Raw genomic sequence first — 23884 nt, 5'->3', positions numbered from 1 at the left:
TCTTTACAGAGCTGACTTCCTCTGTCCCAAGGAGAATTAAGAAATGGAGATGTAAGAAAAGGGTTTATCACTAACACTTTCAGAAGCATCAGGTTGAACAAATAGAAGAAATAATTTTTCAGGTCTATTATGTTGCAGGTATACTAATTCAACACATATAAGACAAATAAAAAAGAAACATTAATGGTTTGGTAATTATAGTTGGTTGGTAATTATAGTTCCCAGGACATACTATCACTCTATATGCATAGTCTTGGAAGTTGGCTTTCGTGTGGTAGCTTCCAGAATAACCTAGAAGACAGCTATGACTGGGAATATCAATCACCCAAATCCCTTCTGTGGGAATTAAGATGTGAAAAATAGTAGTCCCTTTGTACAAAAGAAAGAAATAAGGTGTGGCTAAAGCTGTGTAAATCAGGTAACCCACCATTCATTACCTGGCTCCATAAGCAGAAATGTATATATGGCAACAAAGAATAAAAGACTGTCATTCTTACAAACTGGTATCTCTGTTTGTAATCATGAATGTTATTTTACAATTTTAACCAGCAAAGGAAGAAAATTAATCTGCATAGGTGCATTATTCCCTTAAGCAAGCAATAACAATAGAGATAGATCAGATAATTAAAAAAACCTCCATATAGAATATCACATGATTAATTTTTCCGTAGAAAAATCTTGAAACAGCTGCATTCCTGTTAATGTTAATTAATTAATTAATGTTAATTAATGTTCACAAGGATACATATCTCCTAGACAATTATAGTAGTATTTTGCTGTAACATGACATTACTGCAGTTTCTGCAGCTGAATACTAACTGGAAACCTGAGTGTTCTGGGCTTTCCCTCATGAAACTTTACATCTATGTTGTTTACCACTACAGTGAATACTGAAATACCTGTATTTTTTCTGCTTCTTTAAAATAAAGATGAAAGAAATTCTATTGTAAAACTAGAAGCATGATATTTTGTAATAGTGCTGCAGAAGAAAATAAGGGATTTCAAAGTTTCAAATAAATTAAAACATCGGCACTCAGGTTTTACTGAGGCCAGTAATGGCTACAGAGTTTCCAGCACTGGAAAGGTTTGTATACATAAACTTTTATTTACATTTTAAACATCTAGGTAGCATTTCTTGGCTGTCTTACACTTTTCTTGTTTGTGGCATGCTTTGTGAATCCAGTGAATTTCCAGTTAACATGGGAGTTTGGAGCACAAATTTGGTACAAATCAATTTCTTAGACTTCAACAAGATGTTTTGACTTCCAGAGTTTGAAATAATGTATCTTCAGTGAATATGCTCTGTGTGTTGTCTGACTGCAGTGGGAAAACTTACCAAAAAATTGATACTCCTTCCGTCTGCAGAAGGGAAGAACACTATCTGGTGCCCACGCTGCCACTTACGGAACAGGTGACGTGTCACACTGTCGGAGAGACAAGCCTTGTGATCCCGGAGGAAGTCTCTAGTAACAAACTTGCAATGCTTGCCTGATCGGAGAGTGGCATATAACAAGAAGGCATCATCTTCAGAGCTTCACAAAACAAATGAAAAAGACAGACGTCATTCACAAGGCAGTAAGTGGTTGCAGGAAGTGATTCAAATGCTGATCAACATTTATTCTTCAGCAACACCGAAAATTCCCACCACTACACTAGTTCCCTGTAAAATAAAAAATTGCTTACCATAGGGCACCAAGAGCTAGAGTGCAATAAAAATTAATTGCATGCTACTTAGAGCATATTTTTGCTCTTATCACAATCTGATAATATAACAATATAATCTCCTGCCACAACGTTTAACAATACCACGCTATGTAGAACAAAACTGCTAAAACTCAACAGTGTACCCCACACAGCAGCAGACTACAACTGCACACTGATACTACCAGAAATTCTTTAAGTTCAGGGCACTGTGCTCTTGGCAGTGGTTTTATCAGTCATAAATCCTAATAAACCACACAGCTGTCAATATGATTCTAAGTGATGAAAGTCTTCATAATGCAACTTTTTATGTATTTTTGAAGCACGTATAGCAAGGGACATGTTTCTTTCACACACACAGATAGAGATATAGTAATGGTACTAAAAACTAGAGCAAAATGCACATAAATCAGGTGTTGGTCTATATTGAGACGTTTTATTCAACTTACATATTTTCAGCAAAGAAGAAGTCTGCCTTATTCTGCATCTCCTTCATGATTTCTCTTTTCCAGTTTGAAGAGTTCATCAGCATATGTTTGCGGCCCAGCACAAGCAATCGGGCATTCTCTTTTGCCAAGCAGTTGACAGCATCAAACAGCTGCAGAAAACAAAGCAAACCCAAAGATTTTCTTAGCTGTAAAACAGAGTGACAGGGAATACTTTCCTGTGTGTCCCACCTAGAGGGACTTCTAGACTACTCTTGTTTCACACAGTTCTTAACTGCGATGAGAATTAAGCAGATAACTAATTTTAATTCCTTAGTCAGAAAAATAAAAATAAACAACAAACCAATTCATTGAAGGAAGCTGCTCTCAACCACACAGAAAATACAATGCTTTTATACTCTAGCTCTTGCAGTTCAAATGACACGAATGACCTCGGGCAGAGCTGTATGGAGATGTCAGAAGTTCCAAGTCAGTCGGGGACAGTGAATCACGCTGGGGGTTAAGTGATGCCCAAGTTGTGATCGCGGAGCACCGGGAGCCCTGAGCACACCGCCTCTCCAGCCCCACCTGCTGGAGCTGGAGACCTACACGGCCCGGGCTGACCTGTGTGGAGGCGGCGAGCGGCGAGACATGGAAATCCGTGACCTCGGGATTAAGGCTTTATGAAAACCACATCCAGACTAGCCGCCCACTTGTGAACCAACATACTGAGGTGGTGAACTTAGTTCAGAGGGACTTTTCAGCAGTCTCTTAGGGCTGTGCCTGTTCTGCAACAAGTGCTTCTCAGGACAGGCACTTGTACCTGGGACTTTCCCTCCCTGCTTCACCCAGGCTGAGCTCGGGGAGGACAAAAGTTCTGGCTTTCAGCATCCAGGTTATTACTGTGGACTGCTCACAAAACAATGGCATTTCAGTTAGACCCAGACACACAGAAGAATTGTTTCTTGAGACTGATGCATCTATCGCATTTGAAATACAAGGACAGTATGCTCAACCACCAGGGAAAGGTGTTTCCTAATTTTTACCTGCATTTGCTTCCACTATTTGCCAACATACAATCTCTTGATTATTCTTTAATCCTTCCTGCTTTTCTAGCTACTTCCGTCTTCCTTGTTACTTTTTCTCCCTTTAATACCTTCAATTGCCCTTTTCCTTCTCTTGTTCTTTTCCCTCCTTTACTCCTATTTCTGATCCTTCTTGGTTTTTGGTATAATTTGCTTTTGATTCAGAGAATAGAAAGAATTGTTCATGTAACTCTTGTGTGCCATTTTACAATGCATTTAGTTTCATCTACCTGCAAGTACCAGGAGAAAGGGGTGGCCCCATTCAGTCTTCTCTCAAGTTGCACAATCTCACTACTTCTGTTGGGTCAGATCTATATCACAACTACACATGAGCTCACTGATTCAACAAAAGATCCTTTTTTGTAGGGTTGAGCTTGCAGCAACCCAACAGATAGACTTGAGCCAAAGGTTCAACGACTGATAGGAACACATCGCTGGAGGTGCTGAGGACAGGAAGTGTGGGACTGCTCCTCACAGGAAAGGACCTGCAGATGGCTCAAATTAAGTATGCCATGAATCTGGATCTGAGATCTGGGAGAGGAAGCCAAAAGACTTTCTACATTAATTTTAACTGTTGAGCTATAAGTTGCTGTTGCCAGTATTGATTCTGAGGGACTAAAGGCTCTGTTTTCATACAGATATAAGAGCTTGGTGCTAATGAAAAGAACAAACGCCTAACAGTACCTGTTGGAACTGACTTCCTGCTTCCAGGAGATCACACTGGATATTGGCTACACATGCATACAATCTACTTTTCCCTGGTTAAAACAAACAAAACATAAGGTGAGCAGGAAAAGGCCAAATGCCATAAGTTCTCATGCAATAAACCAGTCCTGCAAATAGCTGGATTCAAATACCAAAGGAGAATTAAGTTGGTCCATCTGAGTTCATTAAAACTAATAAAAGTTAGGAGTGTAGCTACTGCATCCACAGACATTTTCATGTACAGAAGTCAACAGTGAAGAAATAATAACCATGAGTAACTTTAGCAAACCCTTACAAATTCAAAATGAAAATATTTTTTCTTTTTGACTAACGTTTTGCTACATTAGGGAAGGTTAGCAAAAAATCATGTGAAAAAAAGAACTTAAAAAACAGCAGTTCCAGATACAGATTGGTCAATAGTAGCTATTCCCAAGTTTATAAAAGACTTAAGTATCTTGGTTCCAGCTCCTGTAGGTCTTTCTTTCTGGAGGTTATAACTAGTGGCACTTTGTACCTGTTAGTCATGTGGACATTCTTGTCCTATATATTTATTATTAGCATACGAGGCTTAAAATGTAGTAAAATTAAAGGGAGTCAGCACTTTAAAATTTTGCAGCTCCTGCTTACATAATAACCCATTGTCCCTCTTCTACTTAACACAGAGATTAACCTTACTTACACAACTATAATACAGAAGATAGAAATTATTTTTGTTTTCATAAGATGAAAAATAATTCTGTTCTGCACACTCTTCTTATCTGACACAACTTTAGTAAAGAGCCTTTTCTCTCACTTTAGGCTTGGGCACTTAATGGGGATTGTCTACAAGGAGTCACAGAACCTAACATGAGGGGGTTTCCTAAGTGTGTCTACTCCCACACCTGGCTACTTCTCAAGAAAGGAAGATGTGAGACACACTAACACTTGTTTCAGTCACAGAGGAAACTAACTGAACATAATGGTGTTAATACAAAAACAGCCGTAGTGATCTCTCATTTAGAAAGTCAAGGGTATTTTATTAATCTAGTAGTTCCAGAAGTTGCATGAGTGTATAATGGAGCACAAGGAAGACAGATTAATTACTCTAACTCATACAAGGAACTATGAGCAGAGCAGGATACAGATTTCCTAAGACTTCACTGCCAGGTCCTTTCTGATCACGTTGTGCCATGTGTGCCGTTTCAAAGGTTAGCTTGAGGTAGGACAGCCTTTCTCATTAGGTACTACTGGTAGATTCCCACTGGTGAAATGGGAAATCCCTACACACTACTGCTGGGAGGCACACCACCCAGTGATTCAGCAAAAGGTGACTCACCTGTATACACATAGAGCATGAAGAAGTAACCACAAAAATATTTAAATCACATTTTTAATGAATAAATCATGTTTGAAATTGCTTAAACATTTGGGTTCACTAACTGCCATTTAACAGCAAAACTCATCTACAGGTTATCTGCTAATGAAAGCAACAAACTGCTCTATTATTGCTATTTTCACCTGTTGTTAGTGCTGCCTCCCACCCAACTGAAGCTGTGAAACCGCAGAAGAAACCCCAGCACAGACCACAGGTTCACAGCTGCCATTACTGTACTGTGGCAGGGCTGAGCATGATCATTGTCTCCAAAATTTAGCCAGCAATTGGAGCCAGTTAAAAGAGCTGATTGTCCCACTTCACTCTTCATTAATATGGCCTCCTCTTCAGTCTTGGGTACAGTTTTGGGTGCCACAATATAAAAAAGACATTAAGCTGTTAGAGAGCATCCAAAGGAGAGCAAAGAAGATGCTGAAGGGGCTGAGGTAAAGCCCTGTGAGCAGCACAGAGGTCGTTTTGTCTATACAGCCTGGAGGAGACTGAGGGGAGACCGCACTGTTACAACTTCCTTGTTGGGTGATGGGAAAGTGGAGGGGCAGGCACTGATCTCTTTGGTGACCAGTGACAGGCCCCAAGGGAATGGCCTGAAACTGGGTAAGAGGAGGTTTAGACTGGACATTGGGAAAAGATTCTTCACCTAGAGGGTGGTTGAACACTAGAACGGGCTCCCCAGGGAAGTAGTCATAGCACCAAGCCTGACAGAGTTCAAGAAGCTTTTGAGCAACACTGTCAGGGACATGGTACAATTTTTAGGGTGTTCTGCACAGGGCCAGGAGTTGGGACTTTGATGATCCTTGCAGGTCCCTTCCAACTCAGGACATTCTATGAGTCTATAAATGAATTCCTGACATGATTTTGGTTACCTTTTTCCATGCTGTAGACCAAGAAAATAAACTCAAGAAAAACCTGTTTACTTCAGTCCCACACACAGGAGAGAGACATGATGAGAAGCCTGAGATTTTTTCCACAGAACAGCCAGTTACTCAGGGAAGGCGTGTATGCTGCTTGCAAGAAAGGCTGGACTTTCTCACTGAGCTGGTAATTTCACCAAACCACATTCAAGATCATTACCACAGCACCAAATACAAATGCTTCTTATACTCTCTACATTATTATTGATGACACAGTGTAAATTAGTCTCAAATCCTCTTAACTCAAATACAGGGGCAGTATACACATTTCTTGATTTCTCTGGAGTTTATCTGTCCCTGACTAGCAAGGGAGTAGCTACTTCAAAGGGAAATCAATGATGGATGAATAAGTAACAGTCACTAAGATTAATCAGCCTGGCTTACTTTCTGCTCTTTAGACAGCAACTAGCTCTTGGGAATTATCCCTTACAACACCAGGGATCTCTGCAATACTGCTGAAACAATATTGTTGGGACTATTTGTACCCTGTGTTACAGTAAGACTATTTAGATTGATGTAACACATCATCATACAAAACTCTACCAGTGACAGCCCTTCACACATCAATGATGGCAATCAAACACTATTTAACATGTTTTAACCTGTTTGCATTGACTCTGCACCTGGAATTGACTTATCCTCTCATGGCACATTCACTAGGGATATTTCTTAACTCCCTATCACAATTCATTAAAATTTGCAGTTCATTTTTAGATTTTGGTTTTTATTTTAACAGTCAACACTATTAATCAAAGGCAGATTATTGATTGAGCAGGAAAGTTAAACCACAGAAGCAGTTTCCCAAGTTGATTTAATATAGATTGAGGATGGTACAGCAGCCTCAGTTTGGTCAGATGAGGTGATGCCTAAATATAGCTATGCTACCTGCAGAGCAAGTCTGTATTCAGAGACTGAAGATGCTTTTGCAGCTAGATCCAAACCGATTGGTACCAAGTGTGTACCAAGACACCTAGTGCTCCTGCACAATCCAGTGTTCCCACTTCCTGGAGGACTTGGATCAATTGTAACACGGGGTGAATGTAAACACATTATTTTCAGGTCAAAACTGACTACAGCAATACTCCATGGACTGTGACCAAGCCAATGAACCATCTTGAATCCAGAGTAGTGGGGGGAATGAAGCAGAGTAACTATAAATATATTCAGGTCAGATACAGAAGCAATAGCACAACTTATATTTTTCTGTATTCATGGTACCCTAGCTGTTATGCCAGCAACAGGAATATCTTTAATTACAACTCCATTTGATTTCAACTGAAGATGCAATCTGCTCAAGACAATCCCTGAAATTCTGAATGTAAAAGTATGTTTGCAAATAGTCTCTGACACTGCATTCTGCTTATTATAAACTGTAGGTAGTTTCCAGTTTCAAACAATCCTGAAGAGCCACCCCTGTCTTTTATTCTACTGATGAGCTCAAAGAACAGCACAATACAAACCAAAACTGTGTAAATCAACCTCAGATTTGGTAAGACTATTATGAATTTCTCCTGTGCAGACAGGGAGAGCTAGATGCCTATTCTTCCCAGGAGAGAGGCATATAAGAAAAAAAAAAGTTTTGAAATAGGTATTTCCTATCTAATCACAGTCATATCCTGCTCTGTCTTATTCCCAAAAGGCACAAGAAGTAATCTGATGGACAGTGAAGCAGTATTTCCTATGAGAATTAACAGAATCACAGTGGGATGCATGCAGAGAGTGAAGAAATAAAGGTACAATTTAAACACGGAATTGAAGTGTGTGTATGACAAGGATGGGGGGGTAGGCAGTGGATTATCAGATGGAGGAGCCATTAGCTTTTTAGAATCTGGCTTTTTAGAATGGACTGTCATCCTTAAAAGATCTCAGCCACTCTGTCAGACCTTACCCCTGAGAAACCTTGAGAACATTCTTGCTCACACTTTTTGAATGTCTCTGTTTTTGAGTGGTAATATTTTCATCATCATGATCTACAGATGAATGAAGTTCATCCACAAAGAAAAAAAAATAAAAATGGGTAGCGACAACAGTTAGTATAGCATGCTACTAAATGAAAAATGAAAATAACTGTAGTAATGATGACTAAAGAAGATATGGATGTTTGAGCAATTGATGAATTTTATAGTACAAGTTGCAAAAAGGAAAAACAGGCAAATTTTTCTGACTCTTACAAATCAAGAAATACATGGGCAAACAAATATTCTTCATTGTCTAACTGCATTTTTGGAAGTGGAATACTGTAAGTTACTCCAGTGCCAGTCAAGTTTCTAAATCCAAAAGTTTTGTTAAGCAGCTACAATACCATTTTCTTTCCCAATCACTTACTAAAAATGTAATGTTGATTTAAATGCACAACCAGACCCTTTGATGTTGTGTCAGCAATTATGAAGTAGGAATAAAGATGGAAGAGAAGGGGTGAATCTGAAATCCAAAGCAGCATTCTGCTGGGGTAACAAGTGGGAAATGTTCGATTCACCATTAACTATAGCCCAGTGCTAACAACTAACTTTTTGTATTTTAATTAAAATGTAACATTTTCTGTTTTAGTTGTGGACTGGCAGTGAAGCACTTTTGTTCATGAATTTGAATTTTCTGAATGTCTTCCCTTCTAGAGTCATGAAAAAGGACAAAGGTATTTGTCCTTTTGTGATCTTCTCTGAGACATTTTTTCTCCATAGCTGATACCATTGCATACTTTTATCTCTCCTCTTACTCATCTTTTTTCTTGTAACAAAGAATAAATACCAAGATCTTGACAAATGCATAAGGGGCATCTTATGTGGATTTGATTTTATCCAGACATCTCCTGAGAACCTACTATTTTGTACCAAAACCTGGAGATTTACAAAATATTAAAGTCTCAACCCTCCACACCAAGGAGAGGAGTTAGGTGATACTGTCTATCTGTGATTATACAAAAGTAGGAAAAGAAACATGTAAAACTTGAAAGTGTTCCCTTTGCATTTCCACATATCAATACTATCCTTTGTTCTCATATTTGAATTCTTTCTGCTTGCACTGCTGTTTCTTCAACAGTATTTTCTTACTGATCACTACACATTGCTTCACTGCACCAATATTACACATACATCATCTTTATATTCTTGAGGAAGAAAGTTAAATAAAAATGAAAAGGCATACGGTTTTACTTATCCTTGCATAAGCTTCATATGTGAAACTTTACCTGTCAGAGCCACTGATGGTAAACGGAATAATTTTCCCAACTGAAGTCACAGCTTCAGAGGCCTGCCTTCACTGGAAATCCAGTCTTTGCAATTACATTGATACTCTTGCTTTCCTACTATTATCAGAACACTGTATACAAAGACTTAAGGAAATAAGGGAGTTTCTCTTACCATGTTTCACTTTAGAAACAATGTAAAAATTTAACCATTGGAAATGAACTCGAAAAAGCGTAGCTATTAAAAAGCAACATTTGTGAGCCCAGTGGAGCTTTGCCAGTCTTAAGATTTTCAGAGTGGGTCAGAAGCTACATTTAAGCACTGAAAATGCAAAATGTGAGCCAGGTCTCTGGGTGGTGGTGGTGGCAGTGGTAATGGGATGTTATGAAAATGAAAGCACAAGCTTGACTGATCCTTTCCATAGATAGGAAATAACTCCGTGCAGGACTGAAATCAGCTTTGTAAGACTGAAACTGACAGTTTAAAAGGTACTAACACTTCAGCTCTCACCACTGCCCTATGCAGATGTCTGTACAATACTGACTGATCTAGTCTGATGTTAAGTCTTTTCCCCATGTCTTATTTGTGGTTCCAAAAGTCCCAGACAGTACTTTTGTCCTTTGAGGAAAGGTCCTGCAGCAGCTGTGGGGATCACTGTTACAGCAGGCACAGGCATGATGCTGTTATGGTATATTAAACCTATGCTTCTGCAGAGACATCTCACATTTTAATAAACTTGACAGTTCCACAACCACTTTAACATAAGGACTATAAGGACATAAGCTCACAGGACAACAGATATCCAGGTAGAATGACATGATAACCAAGTAAATTGACAACTTGCAGTTGAAAAAAAGCATCAGAGTACAACATGCAGCAAGTATTTATAACACAATTTTCACACTGCCTTTCTGCTGTTTCTCAGTGGTACTGTTTTCCAGTTGCCTGCTACAGATTATTACACAGGAGTTACCTTCAAAACTCTTATATACCTTCAAAAACGACTGTTTCAGTAAGAACATTTGCAGCTCTTAACACATATAACTATATTAACAAACACTACTGAAAGGAGTGGTGATTTCTCTGTGAAGGCCAGAAAGAGGAAAATTTTGTTTAATATGAAAGAGAACATACGAAATATTCTTCTTCAACAGTACAAAAATCAGCAGAAGCAAACTAAAGCACAGAGGTCTGAGATGGAGGAGCACCTGTGTGGTCAGAGTCAGACCTATCTGTCCTGGGCCACCCATGAAACCAAGGCTTTCAGCAAGGAGGAACCTAGGAGGGATTCTGTTTAATATAGCAAAGAGCATAACTGGTATTTACCAGATTGGAAAAAACTCAGGGGACTTTCATATCCATCAGTACACCTTGCACTGCCAGTACCATGAGGCAGAGGTTCAATTGTCTCAGTTGGATCAAGAAACTCACTGTTCCTACAAAACTAATAAAAATTTGATGCAGTGTAATGGACCTGATGTAAAATGTGGGTCAGCATTATTTATCTTACATAGTCATTAGTTTTGATTGTGCATCATTCCAGACTCATGCCATTTTATTACTAGTAACACTGCCAGTAGTGTCCATGCCCGGAGATCCTAGGCAGTGAAAGTCTGAAAATTCACCATCACAGCTGAAGTCCACAAGATATAATTTTTGTACTTTGATGCTTTTCATGTAAGTATATTGGTAGCAGTCTGCAATACTCAATAGCTGGACACTGGACAGGCCACTGTTTTATCTGAAGTATTTTTCTTTAACTCAAAAGATAAAGCAATTTGACAAATAGATAATATTGTCAGCTCCCACAAATTAATTATAGATTATATTTGCCATTTGTCTAAAGGCTTGGCCTCCTGGGAACAGCTGGTTATATGAAAAGCTTTCTATTCTCAGACATTTTTTCCCCTTGTCAAGAGAAACAAGCTTGAGAATATGAAAATATGACCACCAGAAAGGCTTGGGCAACAGAAGCCAAATAAGAACCACTCCCAAGCCCCAGCCCTATTTCATAAAAGGATCTATTTTTTGAAGAAACTTTGGGGTTGGGGACTCAGAATTACAGTTTCTAGGTATCTATACAACTATACAGCCAGCACTTATGAGGAATTATGTTGCATCTTTCCCTCTTTTGTCCATTTCCATGGAAAAGATGCAGATACCTAGCTAAAAAATCTGGAGAATCCAGGACTGAGCATCAGTGCTCAAGTTCAAGACAGAACTGTAATTTCAGAAGTATTTTGTTTACCAAATTTATCAGATAGCAAATGGTTAAAATTGTGTCTTATGACTGGTTATGTTAACTAGGCTGATGGACTAAATAGGCTTGTGGAAATGAGAGAGGGTGAGATGACAAAAAAGAAATCCCTAACCTATAGCATTCAAATTTCTAAAAGCCCATTTGGGAATGCCCATTCAATGGAGAGTTAAGAGATTTCACTCTTTAAGGCATGATATGCAGATACATATATATAAACTAGAAGTGAAAATGTCAAAACCATCCAATTCTTTAAGACACTTCCTCTCACTATTGAGACTTATAGCCATTCCACATAAACAGATTTAAACAGCCCAGATCAATGTTTTACAGGGACATCGTGTACATGACTTCTGATGATGAAAGCAGCATAGTGACATTAACATTAGACCAGCCTAGGATAACTACTCCTCATAAGCAGCACGGAAAATCAACATCAAATCAACATCATTAAGACTGTCTGGTTCTGCTCTATGATTACTTGCAACCCTCTTACTACTACTTCATTTTATTTACTCAAATGTGGCACCTTAGGGTGGAAGAAAACGCCAATCAATCAATCAATCAATCAATCCATCAGTAGTATAGGTAGTATTCAAGAAATAGGTATTCCACTGTACTTTTCTTAAGCTTGCATTGAATGTAGAAGCTCAAACTCCAGAGAACCACAGCTCTAACAAATACCTGCATCATACTTCTACTTTTTTTTTTCGGTGTATAGTGTAAGCACTACCTAGTTTACCAAAGTATCACACAATTAGGAAATAAACAAGGAGAGAAGGCATCAGCAAAGTTGATCTTCCCACACTGGTATACCATGTAACCATATATACCAAGGAACAACTTCTAAATAACAACCACATCAGAACCTGTGAAACTGAACTGGCTTTTAGCTGCTGTTAGAGAGCTTATGGCACACACTGTACCCAGCTTGCTCAGTCGTGTCAACCTGACTCCTTAAAAGCTCAAGACTCAAAAATTCAAAATATTAGAGGCAGAAGAGATATTACTGCCAACTCACTGCTTTCTTTTTGTCAAGCATAGGTAAATGGATAAATGCTAGACAGTAAGGATAGACATAAGCATCACTAACACGTTTTGATTTATCTAAGAGGTAAGTTGGTGCCAACAATACGACAGAAACACAGGTCCAGTTTGAACAGTCACTACAAGAAGCATTGTGCAAGGATAGGACAATACAGCAGCTTGAAGTGGTAGAACCTATTCAGAAAAATTAGAAGAAGGAATTAATATTCATTAAACTGGTTGGAAAATAGAGCACCTAATGTTTACGTAATTTTGACAACCTCTTTAGCTTCTGACTCGCTATAATTCAATGCATGTTTCCAGCTAGAACTGTGAAAAGAACTATTCAGATCATTAAAGAACTGACCAGTGAATAATAAATCAGGAAGAAACAGCATCACAACCTTGTATCTCTGGGTGGAAAGGAAAAATCAGTAGATACATGAAAAGATTAGTAGGAAATATGTAGAATACTTCAAATAGAGAATTTCTCATTAAGAAAAAGGTTTCCTAACAATGATATGGGGCAAATAGTTACAATGTCAAAGATAAAACATTCAAGGTGATTTTAAAATACAATTTTGGGGGATCATATTAAGGAAATAATAATTACAGAATATAAGATTTGAATGTTTGTTTTAAGGGGATGTACAGAAAAACAAGAACACCAACACAAATTATGTTTTATAAGGCTGTTTCTTCATCTAAAGGTTTGCAAGTACTAATTTTTAAGATCTTGATTTAAGCATTTTTCTTGGAGGATGGGAGTGAAGATTTCTATTGTATAACAGTTACTTTCCTGAAAACTTGAAGAACAGCAGCTGCAAAGGCAGGCATAGTTATCTTATTATGGCCTTGGTACTGGAGTTCTTACTACATCACTCCTGTTCCCCACATGATACCAAGCAACAAAATTGTTTACAAGTCTCAGCATGTACAATACCAGCTTAATGGCACAGTTCTGGTAGCAGTCCTCACAGAAGTGACAGATACCTGAATGAGATCTCCTCTTTATATTAACACAAGTAAACATATTAGTTTAATCTAATTTGATCTAATTTAGATTAACATCCCAGATAAAGGCATAAGTCTGAATTAGCATGGAGACTATTTTATTTCGACTCTTGGGTTTTTTGCCTTGCCTCATTTCCCCTCCCTTATATGGAAGAACTGCACAAATGTACCCTTAAAATAAGTAAAAAGTAGAATAGGGATTGCCTCTTCCCTTTCATACCTGTATCCGATGTACAAAATCAATACTGCAAAAGGTAAGGTTTGCATTAAGAAGTGTTTGATACAGAATGTCACCTCTAATGGGAAACAGTATTTTGGGTAAGAATCTGACTCTTAGAGAAAGTAACAGGCAGAACCTGTCAAATTGCCTGATAGTCAGATTTCTTTACCTTGACGGATTTCTGCTGCTCTATTCTCACCAGGAAATGCAAAGCTAGAGTGGAAACTTCTGAAAGGAAAAATAATTGCTATCAGCTGACTGAGGAGGCATTTATGTCAGCTTCCCCTTCCCCATTTCACAATGTTGGGAATTTTAGAGTTTTGAGAAAGTTTCCCCTGTATTCATAAGGAGCCAGTCTGACTCTGCGCTTCCCTTCTTAAGATGTCTCGTCTACCTCCTACTCTCCTGTCTCCTGCAGTGTTGCAGAAGCAGAGAGGGACATTGGAGCATACTGTTATGGCAAGAGCCACACTTGGTGGCTCAACGTTGTAGGCAACACGGGTGTTTCCTTGGTGGAAGCATCCATGCCAACCAGTTGTAGGAGTACTTCTAGAACCTCTGACACACCGACGCCCAATACACCTCCACTTACAGTGTACAGATATAGATATCTGCACACATTAAATGTCCTTTTATTTCTCTCTTAGCCACAATCAGGAACTGCCAGGTTTCACAACAGCTGCAGAGAGAGGAGAACTTGCAGGCCAGGCCTTCCCTTAGGTTTCACTGGCAACTGAGTCTATCTCCTTCAGCTCTCCTGAGACGTTTAACAGCCTTGTTTTTCTGCATCTCGTGACCAAAATTCTTGAGCTTGAGCTATGCTATTTTAGGATGGCCCCAATACAGAAGGAGAGGGGGAAGATTTCAGCAGATTGGTATTGATCTCTGAGAAGTGTTTTTAGAGAAGAACTGAGTTTTTCTGCTGTGATATCCATGGAACCTCCAGAAATTAACTGATAAGATACAGATGCAATGCTGAATATTTCAGTCATGAATCTCTAAAAATAGGTGAAGTTTCAAGAGCACCCCTTACTGCTTGAGCTTTCTTTTCTAAGATCATGTTACACACATGGTGAAGGTGATTTTCAATGAAAACATCAAAAATCTTCATCTTTACTATTTGTGCAATACTTACAGGAAATGAAAATACAGGTCTAAAGAATGAAACACATGTTGCAAAGATAAAAATCTCTCCAATCTTGAGCAACAAGCCAAATGTTTTGTTATCATGGAAATGCAAACTTGAACCACCAGAAGAAAGGGAAAAAGAGAGATGGAAAAGGCTGAGAGCAAATGAACAAACATGTCTGGCTGCCTTGTTGAGTGTTAAGACAAGAGGTGGTCGGAGGCAGAATTGATGAACTGTCACAGTATGACAAATAAGACCTCTGTTGGATGTATTGATTCCAAACAGAGAATGACTCATGGATCTACTTCATTCTGCTTCATTTACAGACAGTAAAGTACTTGAACAAATCACAGATGCTGCCAAAGCAGTCAGAGAAGAAAAAAATTCTTTCCATGGATGAGTTTTTTGGGGTCAAATTTATTAATAACTGCTTGTTTTTTAGGACAGCTCATAGAGTAGAGCTAATATTTTGTACAAAGTATCACTGTCTCAATAACTGTACAGATGATCTTTTATGCATGTTGCATGGCTAAGACTGACTTGAAGACATGTAAAGATTATCACATGAAGTACTAGTACGTGTATTGTCAACTGTATCTGTATGCACAGGAGCTAATTTTTTTGTGTGTTTCATGGCCTCAAAAATGGTTTAGTAACTGAAACTCAGGAGAGAAAGTTGTATTCACTATTTTTCTCAAACACTACAAGCTCCAATATGTTTTTTGTTGTTTCATTATAGAGGATTTATAGGCATTAAGTAGAGATTTCAAAGAAGCAAAATTTTGTTTCAAAATTGATTTGGGCTATTAAGCCAAGAGAACAGTGAGCCATAGATGCCCTGTTTTCCTTTTTTTCTTCTTTTTTTAAAATTTTGCCTTCATATGAAGAGTTAGGGTTTTTTGTCTTGATAATTGTCTTTATTTTTGGAAAATAAACCTTGCAAATTAAATAAAGTACATACCAAAGCTGTGGTTCTGAGCTGAATTCACAAAGTTTAATTCATCAAGGTTCTTTAATTCTGTGGCCAAACTTGTTTTTTTTCAAAAATTTAACAGGACCATTCACCGTTTTCCTGTAGACTATTATCCTATGTCCTGTTTTTCTCCCTTACCTTGATGAAACTATTTTTTTACTATCAGCTTTCCTTTCAAGACTGCAACCTCTCTCTACCCACTCTTTTCTCTACTGCTAACTTAGCCAAGAGTCCAGGAATAACCACTACAGAACCACTAGAATAACTAAAATTATAATGTTAGTTTTAAACCTTGAATCCTCCTGTTAAATATAATTTTAGATCTTTAACATACAGAAAAAGAGAATGCAATAATATATTTAAGCACAACTATTATTATTGCAAAACTCATTTAGTCCCTTCCCCAATTCAGAGAGCAATCTCCACGCAAAAAGCCTGCTGCTCTTTCCCTACAAGAGACAACAAACAGATGCAAAATATGAGATGTCCCCTGCACCTGCCACAGGGCACTCCCAGCTACAGCAGTCACAGCCTGGCTTTTTGTGACAGCCTGTGACAGGTGCAGGAGGGCAGGTCTGGTGGCTTTCCTGGCAGGAGCTGATTGCTGTTTCAAACCAGAGATGGGAAGGGATGGAACAGCAAGGATCTGGCTTCCTCAGCTATTCTACAGGCCTACTGCAATTTATATGGGAATTGCACAAACTCATGTAGTCCATTTATAGAAGTTCTGATTAAGTGTAGGAGGAACAACTTTGAATTATCTGCCAAGAGTAAAAACTATTCCTTTGTGCATTGTCAGCCTTGAGTAACTCAGTCTGGAACCATTTTACCAATCATTTAGATGTCTGAGTTTAATACAGAGATTAGAGAGGGTAAAGTTAGGGCAGAGCTGACCCCAGCTGCCAAACTGTTTGAAGAAGGGAATCATGAGTTAGCTTTGATCCAACACACATTTGAAATACATGTTCAGTTACTTCTAACACCAGATGGGTACAGCTAAAAAAAAAGGACCTGGCTGCAAACTTAATTTACAACATATCAAACTCATTGTAAATTAAAAATGGCAAAATACTCTTCAAACTGCTCTTGAAGATCATGATCTCTCATCCCTCTCTCATCTCCCACCCTGGTCCTCCACAGTTCAGGAGCAGCTGAAGCAGAACAAAGTGCCTTCACTCCTCTTACGCAACCTAACAATGATCTAGAGCCTAGATATCCTGCTTGCACTGGATATGAGAGGGGATTCCCTCTCATTTCCAAGGAATACTTCTGCAGAAAGTTGTCATAAACAGGAAAACATGCATCTAAGAACTATGTAACTGTTTAGTAGGAGAAATGGACAATTTGTGTGTGGAAATTCCCTCTCTTGACCTTTACAAGATGAAAGGTGAGAGCACTACAGAGAGTACCAAATGTGATTGTGTTGGGGAAGGATTTATGTAATTAGATACATCTGGAGGAAAGGATTAACTACACGTCATGATTCAGTCTGAATCGACTTTGCTTAGTTAAACTGCAAGGACATCTCTGTTTACAACCCACATGTTTGCAGTACAGTGACTGACTCAGTCAGGCAAAACACATCAGGTACAGCCTTAAACAGCAGCAGATGACAAGGCTGAATGATTTTAGACTTTAGGGAGGCTTGGAATTTTTTTCTATTGTCAGAATAATATAGCAAAAATAATTTTCATTCTCTAATATCTCTTAATAATGAGTCAACGTTAATGTCTAATTTAAAACGCTACAAACAGTAAGGAAGCAAAATGTTGAAAGGAGGTGCTGTTCCAGTGTTGCAGTTTTACAGTCACTGTGTGCAGTGCCTTCAAATCAAATGGTCTCACCACTCCCCAGCCCTCAAAAAATCTGTTTCCATCTTCATGCTGCCTCCTTTTAAATTTTTTTTTTAAGGAATTGAGTAATTCATGCAGCCAGGTCATAATTTCTACCAGGAAACAGACCCAGAATAAAACCCACCTGGAAAATACGGGTGATTAGGGATTATATTTACAAATTAAGAGTGTAATAAACCAGAAAATCTGCCACAGGATGTTCCAGTAAATCTGTCAAGTCAATAATATTCATGATGATTTGCTAAGTGCTGGCTATGAGGACTGAAGTTGCCTAGGAAATCACAGATCTAGCTTCCTGGAATGTCAGAACACTTTGGGAATTAAATAAATAAAAGCTTTTTCTTCAACTTCTGCTTATTTTCTGTCTTCTCTCACCCCTGAAGGTACCTGTGCCTTGCCACACAACCCATCCCCTCCCCAAGATGCCTAAGGCATGCCAAATGGAATTACAAATGTTAGGCTGTTTGAAACAGGGAGGAATATTTCATCAATGTTTTCTTATTTTAATCATAGGACTAAGACATAAGAGTTAGCTAGTCTTGGTCTTCAGCTGCAGAACAGCTTGGTCTTCAGAACAGCTGCAGTTCTGGAATCTAAATCATGAAGCTAAACAGTACTTTTTGTTAAATTTAAATTAAGACCAGAATGCATTTAAATTACCATGTTTTTGTCACATAAATCTTGGGCCTTCTATTATGTTTAACAACACCCTTTATTTTGCCATTCTCTCTAAATCACATAAGGGACAGGTTCCAAAGAAACTAATAATTTGCAAATAGTAACACTTAAGAGTGTGTTAAGAGAGAAACACAGCAACAATCTCCTTTTCTCTTTCAACCACACTGCATACTAACTACATACTCAGAAACAGAAAACAATATATAAATAATATCAATAATATATAAAACAATATCCTTACTGGGTCTAACAGATGCAGTAATCCACACTTGAAAAGAACACGGACTGACTCATACCTGGAGACTCAAAATAATTTAGCTTTTTGACAGGCTTCACACAGGTCCTCAGAAACTCATTTACTATCTCTCTTGCTGAGCAGAAGTCACAGCATATCTTTCTTCTTCAAAATAGGACTGTCATGCTACCCTAGCCAGCCAGCTTGACCTCAGTAGCCTTCACTCTTGGCTTTTTCCATCCTTTGTACTCTGCATCCCACTTCTTTCACACTATTTCTCCTCTCCATCTTCTTAGCTCAGCACTGTGTTTTCCTACGTAGACTGAAGAACTTAATAAGGCAGGCTGTAAATGCCCCATATGTGCCACTCCACATTTTCCATTTGGCCGTCCTGAGGATAGGAGCCTCCAGAAAAGGATGTTTTGTGGCACAGTCAGCCCTCAAAGGACAGACTACAGCATTCAGGGAGGTCAGCATTCACAGATGGGGAACTACTTGGCAGCAACACCCTTAACCAGAAAAACAACACATGTACAGATTACTGTGGCCTTCCCTTCCCTCATCTGAAAAAAGTTTGGAAACAGAAGAAAGGATTGCTCTGCTTTGTGAGTTTCTTTCTGTTTTTAGCAGTCCTGAAAAAGAGTCAGAAAACAAGAATACATGCTTCTTGTCCGAAGTACCCAAAGAAAGAACAAAGACATAGTCCTTTTTTGACATTTTACAACACAGAAGTTCAGTGTCATGAAGAAATAAAACAGGATCTGCTAGCATCCAACATGATCTCTCATTTAAACTGTTTCCACTTGGAAAAAACTATAAACTCAATAGTTAATACTGTAATTGTGTACAATGACATCTACATTTTAAAAAAATTAAAAGTATGTCAGTTAATTGAGAGGATCAATGCAGGGAAAAGTCTTTAACCGTCCATATGTCTGGAAGACTATTTCTTTTGGGAAGTGAAGGAGCTATTTTGTTGTTTGGAGTGCAAATACACACTTCCCATGCCAAAACAGGTACTATTCAGCCAGTGAGTATCTACAGGTCTATGGCAGAAATAATAGGCACCACCAATCCCTCATGTAATGACTCCAAACTCCCAAAAACAGGATCCAGAAAACAGGACCAGAAAAAGACTGTTAGAAACCCCAATGATTAAAATTTTTTGTGCATGACAAAATGTAATAATCATTCACAGCAACCTAACTCATAGGACAAGTAAATTTTTGCTAAGAGAACCTTCTTCTGGAGATAAGTTGGGGTGAGCCCAAGTTACTGTTCTGTTGTATAGGAAGGAAAGGCAGGTCTTCCCAAAATACTTCTAATCATTGAACAGCTGGGACTCAAGAGAAATTTGACCCGTACCTATATGAAACAACGTAAATGAAAGCTGATACCTCCACATAGTCCTTCTGGAGCTCTTTGGCATCATGGATCCCAAAGTCTTTCCACTACAGCCCAAGCTAAGGAGAAACTCAAAGACAATTTATGCTGTTCAGCATGCTAATACCTCCTAGTAATATTTCTGATCAGAAATCAAGAGTTAAAACCAGGTTGGCTCTTTGCTCAATTGCCTCCAGATTCTACAAAACATTCACAATCCTGTTTAGAGTTCCCAAACTGGGAAAGGCATGCACTGAGGAAGGACATTCCTTTCCCTTCCTCAACTTTGGCAGCATAGATCTGTTTTTTTAGATGTTAAAACATTGTGCCACTATGTTCTGCCTGAAATTCTTCTCAGATAATCAAAAATTCTTCCCTGATCCCACTCAAACAACTTGTGGACTTCTTTTTCTATTTCTATAGTAAGTAAAGTATACTCTTAGTGAGACAATATCTCATGAAACTACACTGCCACTCTGAAATATCTTTCAGCAAGTTTATCTAACCTCCCTAGCTCCCTTTTATCTACATATATAATACACGACTTCCTAACAATAGCTTTAAAGTAATTCTTATTTCTTGTAATTACTAAAAGTGAATTTCCTATTTTATTATCAACCTCATTTATAAATTCATTTTAATTTTGAGAGCATGAAAATTTAAATTCTGGCTTTGGAATATGTGTGACCAGCTACTTTGCTACCCCTAATTTAAAGTAAATTTGATTGACCAAAAAATCCAAATAACCTTAAGCCAATTCTTAGTGAAATGCTACAAGGCAGAATCAAGAATTCTCAAACATAGGTATTGACAAAGGAGGAGGATTTTTCTTCCACAAATCAAGTGGAAAGAACTGAAGCCAGTTTGAGCTGCCCTTGTCAAACAGGACTCAAAGTCTCAAAGCAAAATATGATGTGAAATAATGTTGAAATGTGTACAGGATGTGATTTGAACTAAGTAACGGGTTATTTTAATGACAACTATTATCAGCATAACTATATTGACTACATTTTCTACACAGCAGATTTACTCTGTTCCCCCAAGTCCCTATTACTATGAAAACTTACACAATCACACAGGGTTTGTGTAATAATGTTATTATTGATACCTTAGCTGTAACTATAAACATTGAATGCATGAGGAAATGTATGACATTTTACAGCTAATATAGGCAAATATGTAAGAAGAACCATCTTCCCACTAATACTTTTTAATTTGTGAAACCTAGATAACTCTTTGAATTTCATTGTAATGTGCTACAAAGTATTTGCTCCTTTTCTCTAGAGGATAACTAATAATGAAGCACTCACTGTTTTACAATCAGTATACACAAAATACTTAATGAATATTTAACCAGCACTTACATTTTCACACTGCATCTTTCTGGATTTTATGTGGGAAACATTGAGTCCATCAATAACAATATCAAACGGAAGTCGACTTTCCACAAATGTTTGAAAGGCCTCAAATTCCTGAAATAAATAAATAAATAAATAAACAAACAAACAAACACAGGGGAATGATACGTTGAGTTTAATAGAAAGAAATTCCATTCAATTTTTATTTAAAAAGGAAACAAAGCCCAAATGTCTCACTTTTCCTTTGTTGGCTACACTTCACATCATTACCTGCCTATTTCCTAAAACAACCACACCAAAAAAACCCTACCCCATCTTTTAAGCCGTAAGTCTTACATTGGATATGTCCAATTAAACCATTACAACCAAAAATTACTTTACAACTGAAAACTTCAAAACTTCACAGTTATCCAGATTTTCAAAATTACAATGTGAACTGTACACTTCTATAAAGATACATGCTATAGTCATTGTCACACAGCAGATGCTGAACAAAGTAACTTTACAATCCAGTAGACAGTTTCACTACTACTAGCTGTTAGTATATCCAAGGGTAAAATAACAATCATACTTGGGTTCTCTGGAAGAACTATGAAATCTCTGAATGTCAGTCAATATTCAAATAACCATCCACTTAGAAAGATAGTACTCAATTTGTGAGAAACACGTGGTTTTAAGGCTAAAACCATAACTTTCTTACTAAGTCAGAAATGTAATGCACTGGTCGAGCAAAATATTCAGTTTTTCCCTCATAAGGAAACCACAACTGCTTTAGGTTTGAGAGTCCATAAGAGAAGAACAGACTACAAAGCTATAATAAAATCTTCAGGAATTTCTCTCTTGAATTTTGAGGAAAGATTCAATAATTTTTTTGCAGACACTTGAGTAAGATTTCTATTTTTGCTTCTGTCTGTTTTCAATAAGAACAAGAACTCTGCATTATCCTGATGGGCAGTGACCTAGTTGCATAAATTACCTTTCTAGCAACAAGTAAGATTTATTTATCACTGACAGAACTTTCACAGTCCAGGCTATAAATTTACTTTCACAGGAACTAAAAACAATTAATATTTCATGCCTTCTGCAAAGGATTCAAGAAGTACTCTTCCAATCTTGCCTTCTTCCATGTAGCAATATGGTAAAATATGTCTAAGTAGAAACCACTGCCTCAGCACCCAAAACCATATAGAGCATAACAATTCTTCCTTGGAGAAATAAATGAAAGAAAGAATTTGTTTTTCCAGAAAATACAACACTGTCAGGCAGTAAAAAATGATCACTTCAAATTTAGTCAGAATGTTCGTGACAAATTATACCAAGAAAAGGGTTACTTGTACTAAGAGTACAAACCAAGCAAGATAAGATGGCTCACTCAGCTGTTAAAATTCCAGGAATAATTTCCAGGTGAACAGAGGTGTACCAGTCAAAAGCACAGCGATAAGAATACAGACAACACAGGGCTCAGCCTAGCACCCTAGGAATCAATCACCTTTTATGTGATCTTTCATTTCTCCACGGCTTAAATAAATACTATTGAGAAAGTATAAAAAATTGGACAAAGAAATTATCATCTAAAACAAAAATAAATTGTTGGCACATGTGACGTATTTTCCCCACCTCCCTGCCCTAATCTCAGTGTATTTTCCATAGATGAATAAAAATTCTCATTGCCATCTGACAGAGACATCGAGACACAGAATGAAGTCACTAGGAAAGGCAGCAGCAGGGATAGCAGGTAGAAACAAGTGCAAAAGCAAACAACATGGATTCCTGACTTTTGGGCTTACACCATCCATGGACTTCCCCATGGTTCAAAATCTGGCAAGTCACCACTGCAATACTGGATGGCTGTCTGAAATGGGGGAGAGATGAAAAGAAACAAAACACATGCAGCCAAAATGAGGTACGATAGAAAAGCTCTGAGACAAAGATGAGCAAAAATGGAATAGACAAAAAGTGGAAGCAGGTGAAACGTGGTAAACACTCCAATACAGCATTATTTTCTCAATGCTAACAAATGGCAATATTATTTGAAGTAGCATAGTTACAGTCAAGACATTTTTAAGCAGCAAACTGTACAAGTTAGCTTGTCTCTATGGGCTTAGTTCAATACAAAACAAGCAATTTGCTGAGAATTTTTCAAGTGTTATTTTACTTCAAGTGACATGTTACAGAGCATTTTCTGAAAAAGTGGTTTTCCCTGATGGGCAGAGTAGACTACTGTGTTCAGGGAATATTACAGTATGAGCAGGGGAAGCAGCAGAGGGGTTCAGTAGGTCTGCACTCACCTCTGCCCACTCTGCTTGGATCCCTCTCCTCTCCCAGAAAGGCACACGGTGCAGGGCTTCCAGAAGGGTCCTGCTGAGAGGCACCAGGA

At 38.1% G+C, this 23884-nt stretch overlaps 1 protein-coding gene across 1 annotated transcript in view; it reads right to left on the bottom strand.

Annotated features, from left to right (window-relative positions):
* The window catches only part of PRORP (protein only RNase P catalytic subunit), a 36833-nt gene that overhangs the window by 922 nt on the left and 12027 nt on the right, over positions 1-23884 (bottom strand). Inside the window, exons 4-6 of the mRNA XM_014890906.2 lie at positions 21514-21621; positions 2151-2299; positions 1337-1532 (exon numbers count right to left, since the gene is read on the bottom strand). Of these exons, the coding sequence (XP_014746392.2) occupies positions 1337-1532; positions 2151-2299; positions 21514-21621 (453 nt within the window). The remainder of the gene's footprint in view (positions 1-1336; positions 1533-2150; positions 2300-21513; positions 21622-23884) is intronic.

This window comes from Sturnus vulgaris, chromosome 6, assembly GCF_052056855.1.
Source record: "Sturnus vulgaris isolate bStuVul1 chromosome 6, bStuVul1.hap1, whole genome shotgun sequence".
In the NCBI taxonomy this organism is placed as follows: domain Eukaryota; kingdom Metazoa; phylum Chordata; class Aves; order Passeriformes; family Sturnidae; genus Sturnus; species Sturnus vulgaris.
Note: the sequence above shows the minus strand (reverse complement) of the source record. Positions and strands in the feature narration are given on the sequence as shown.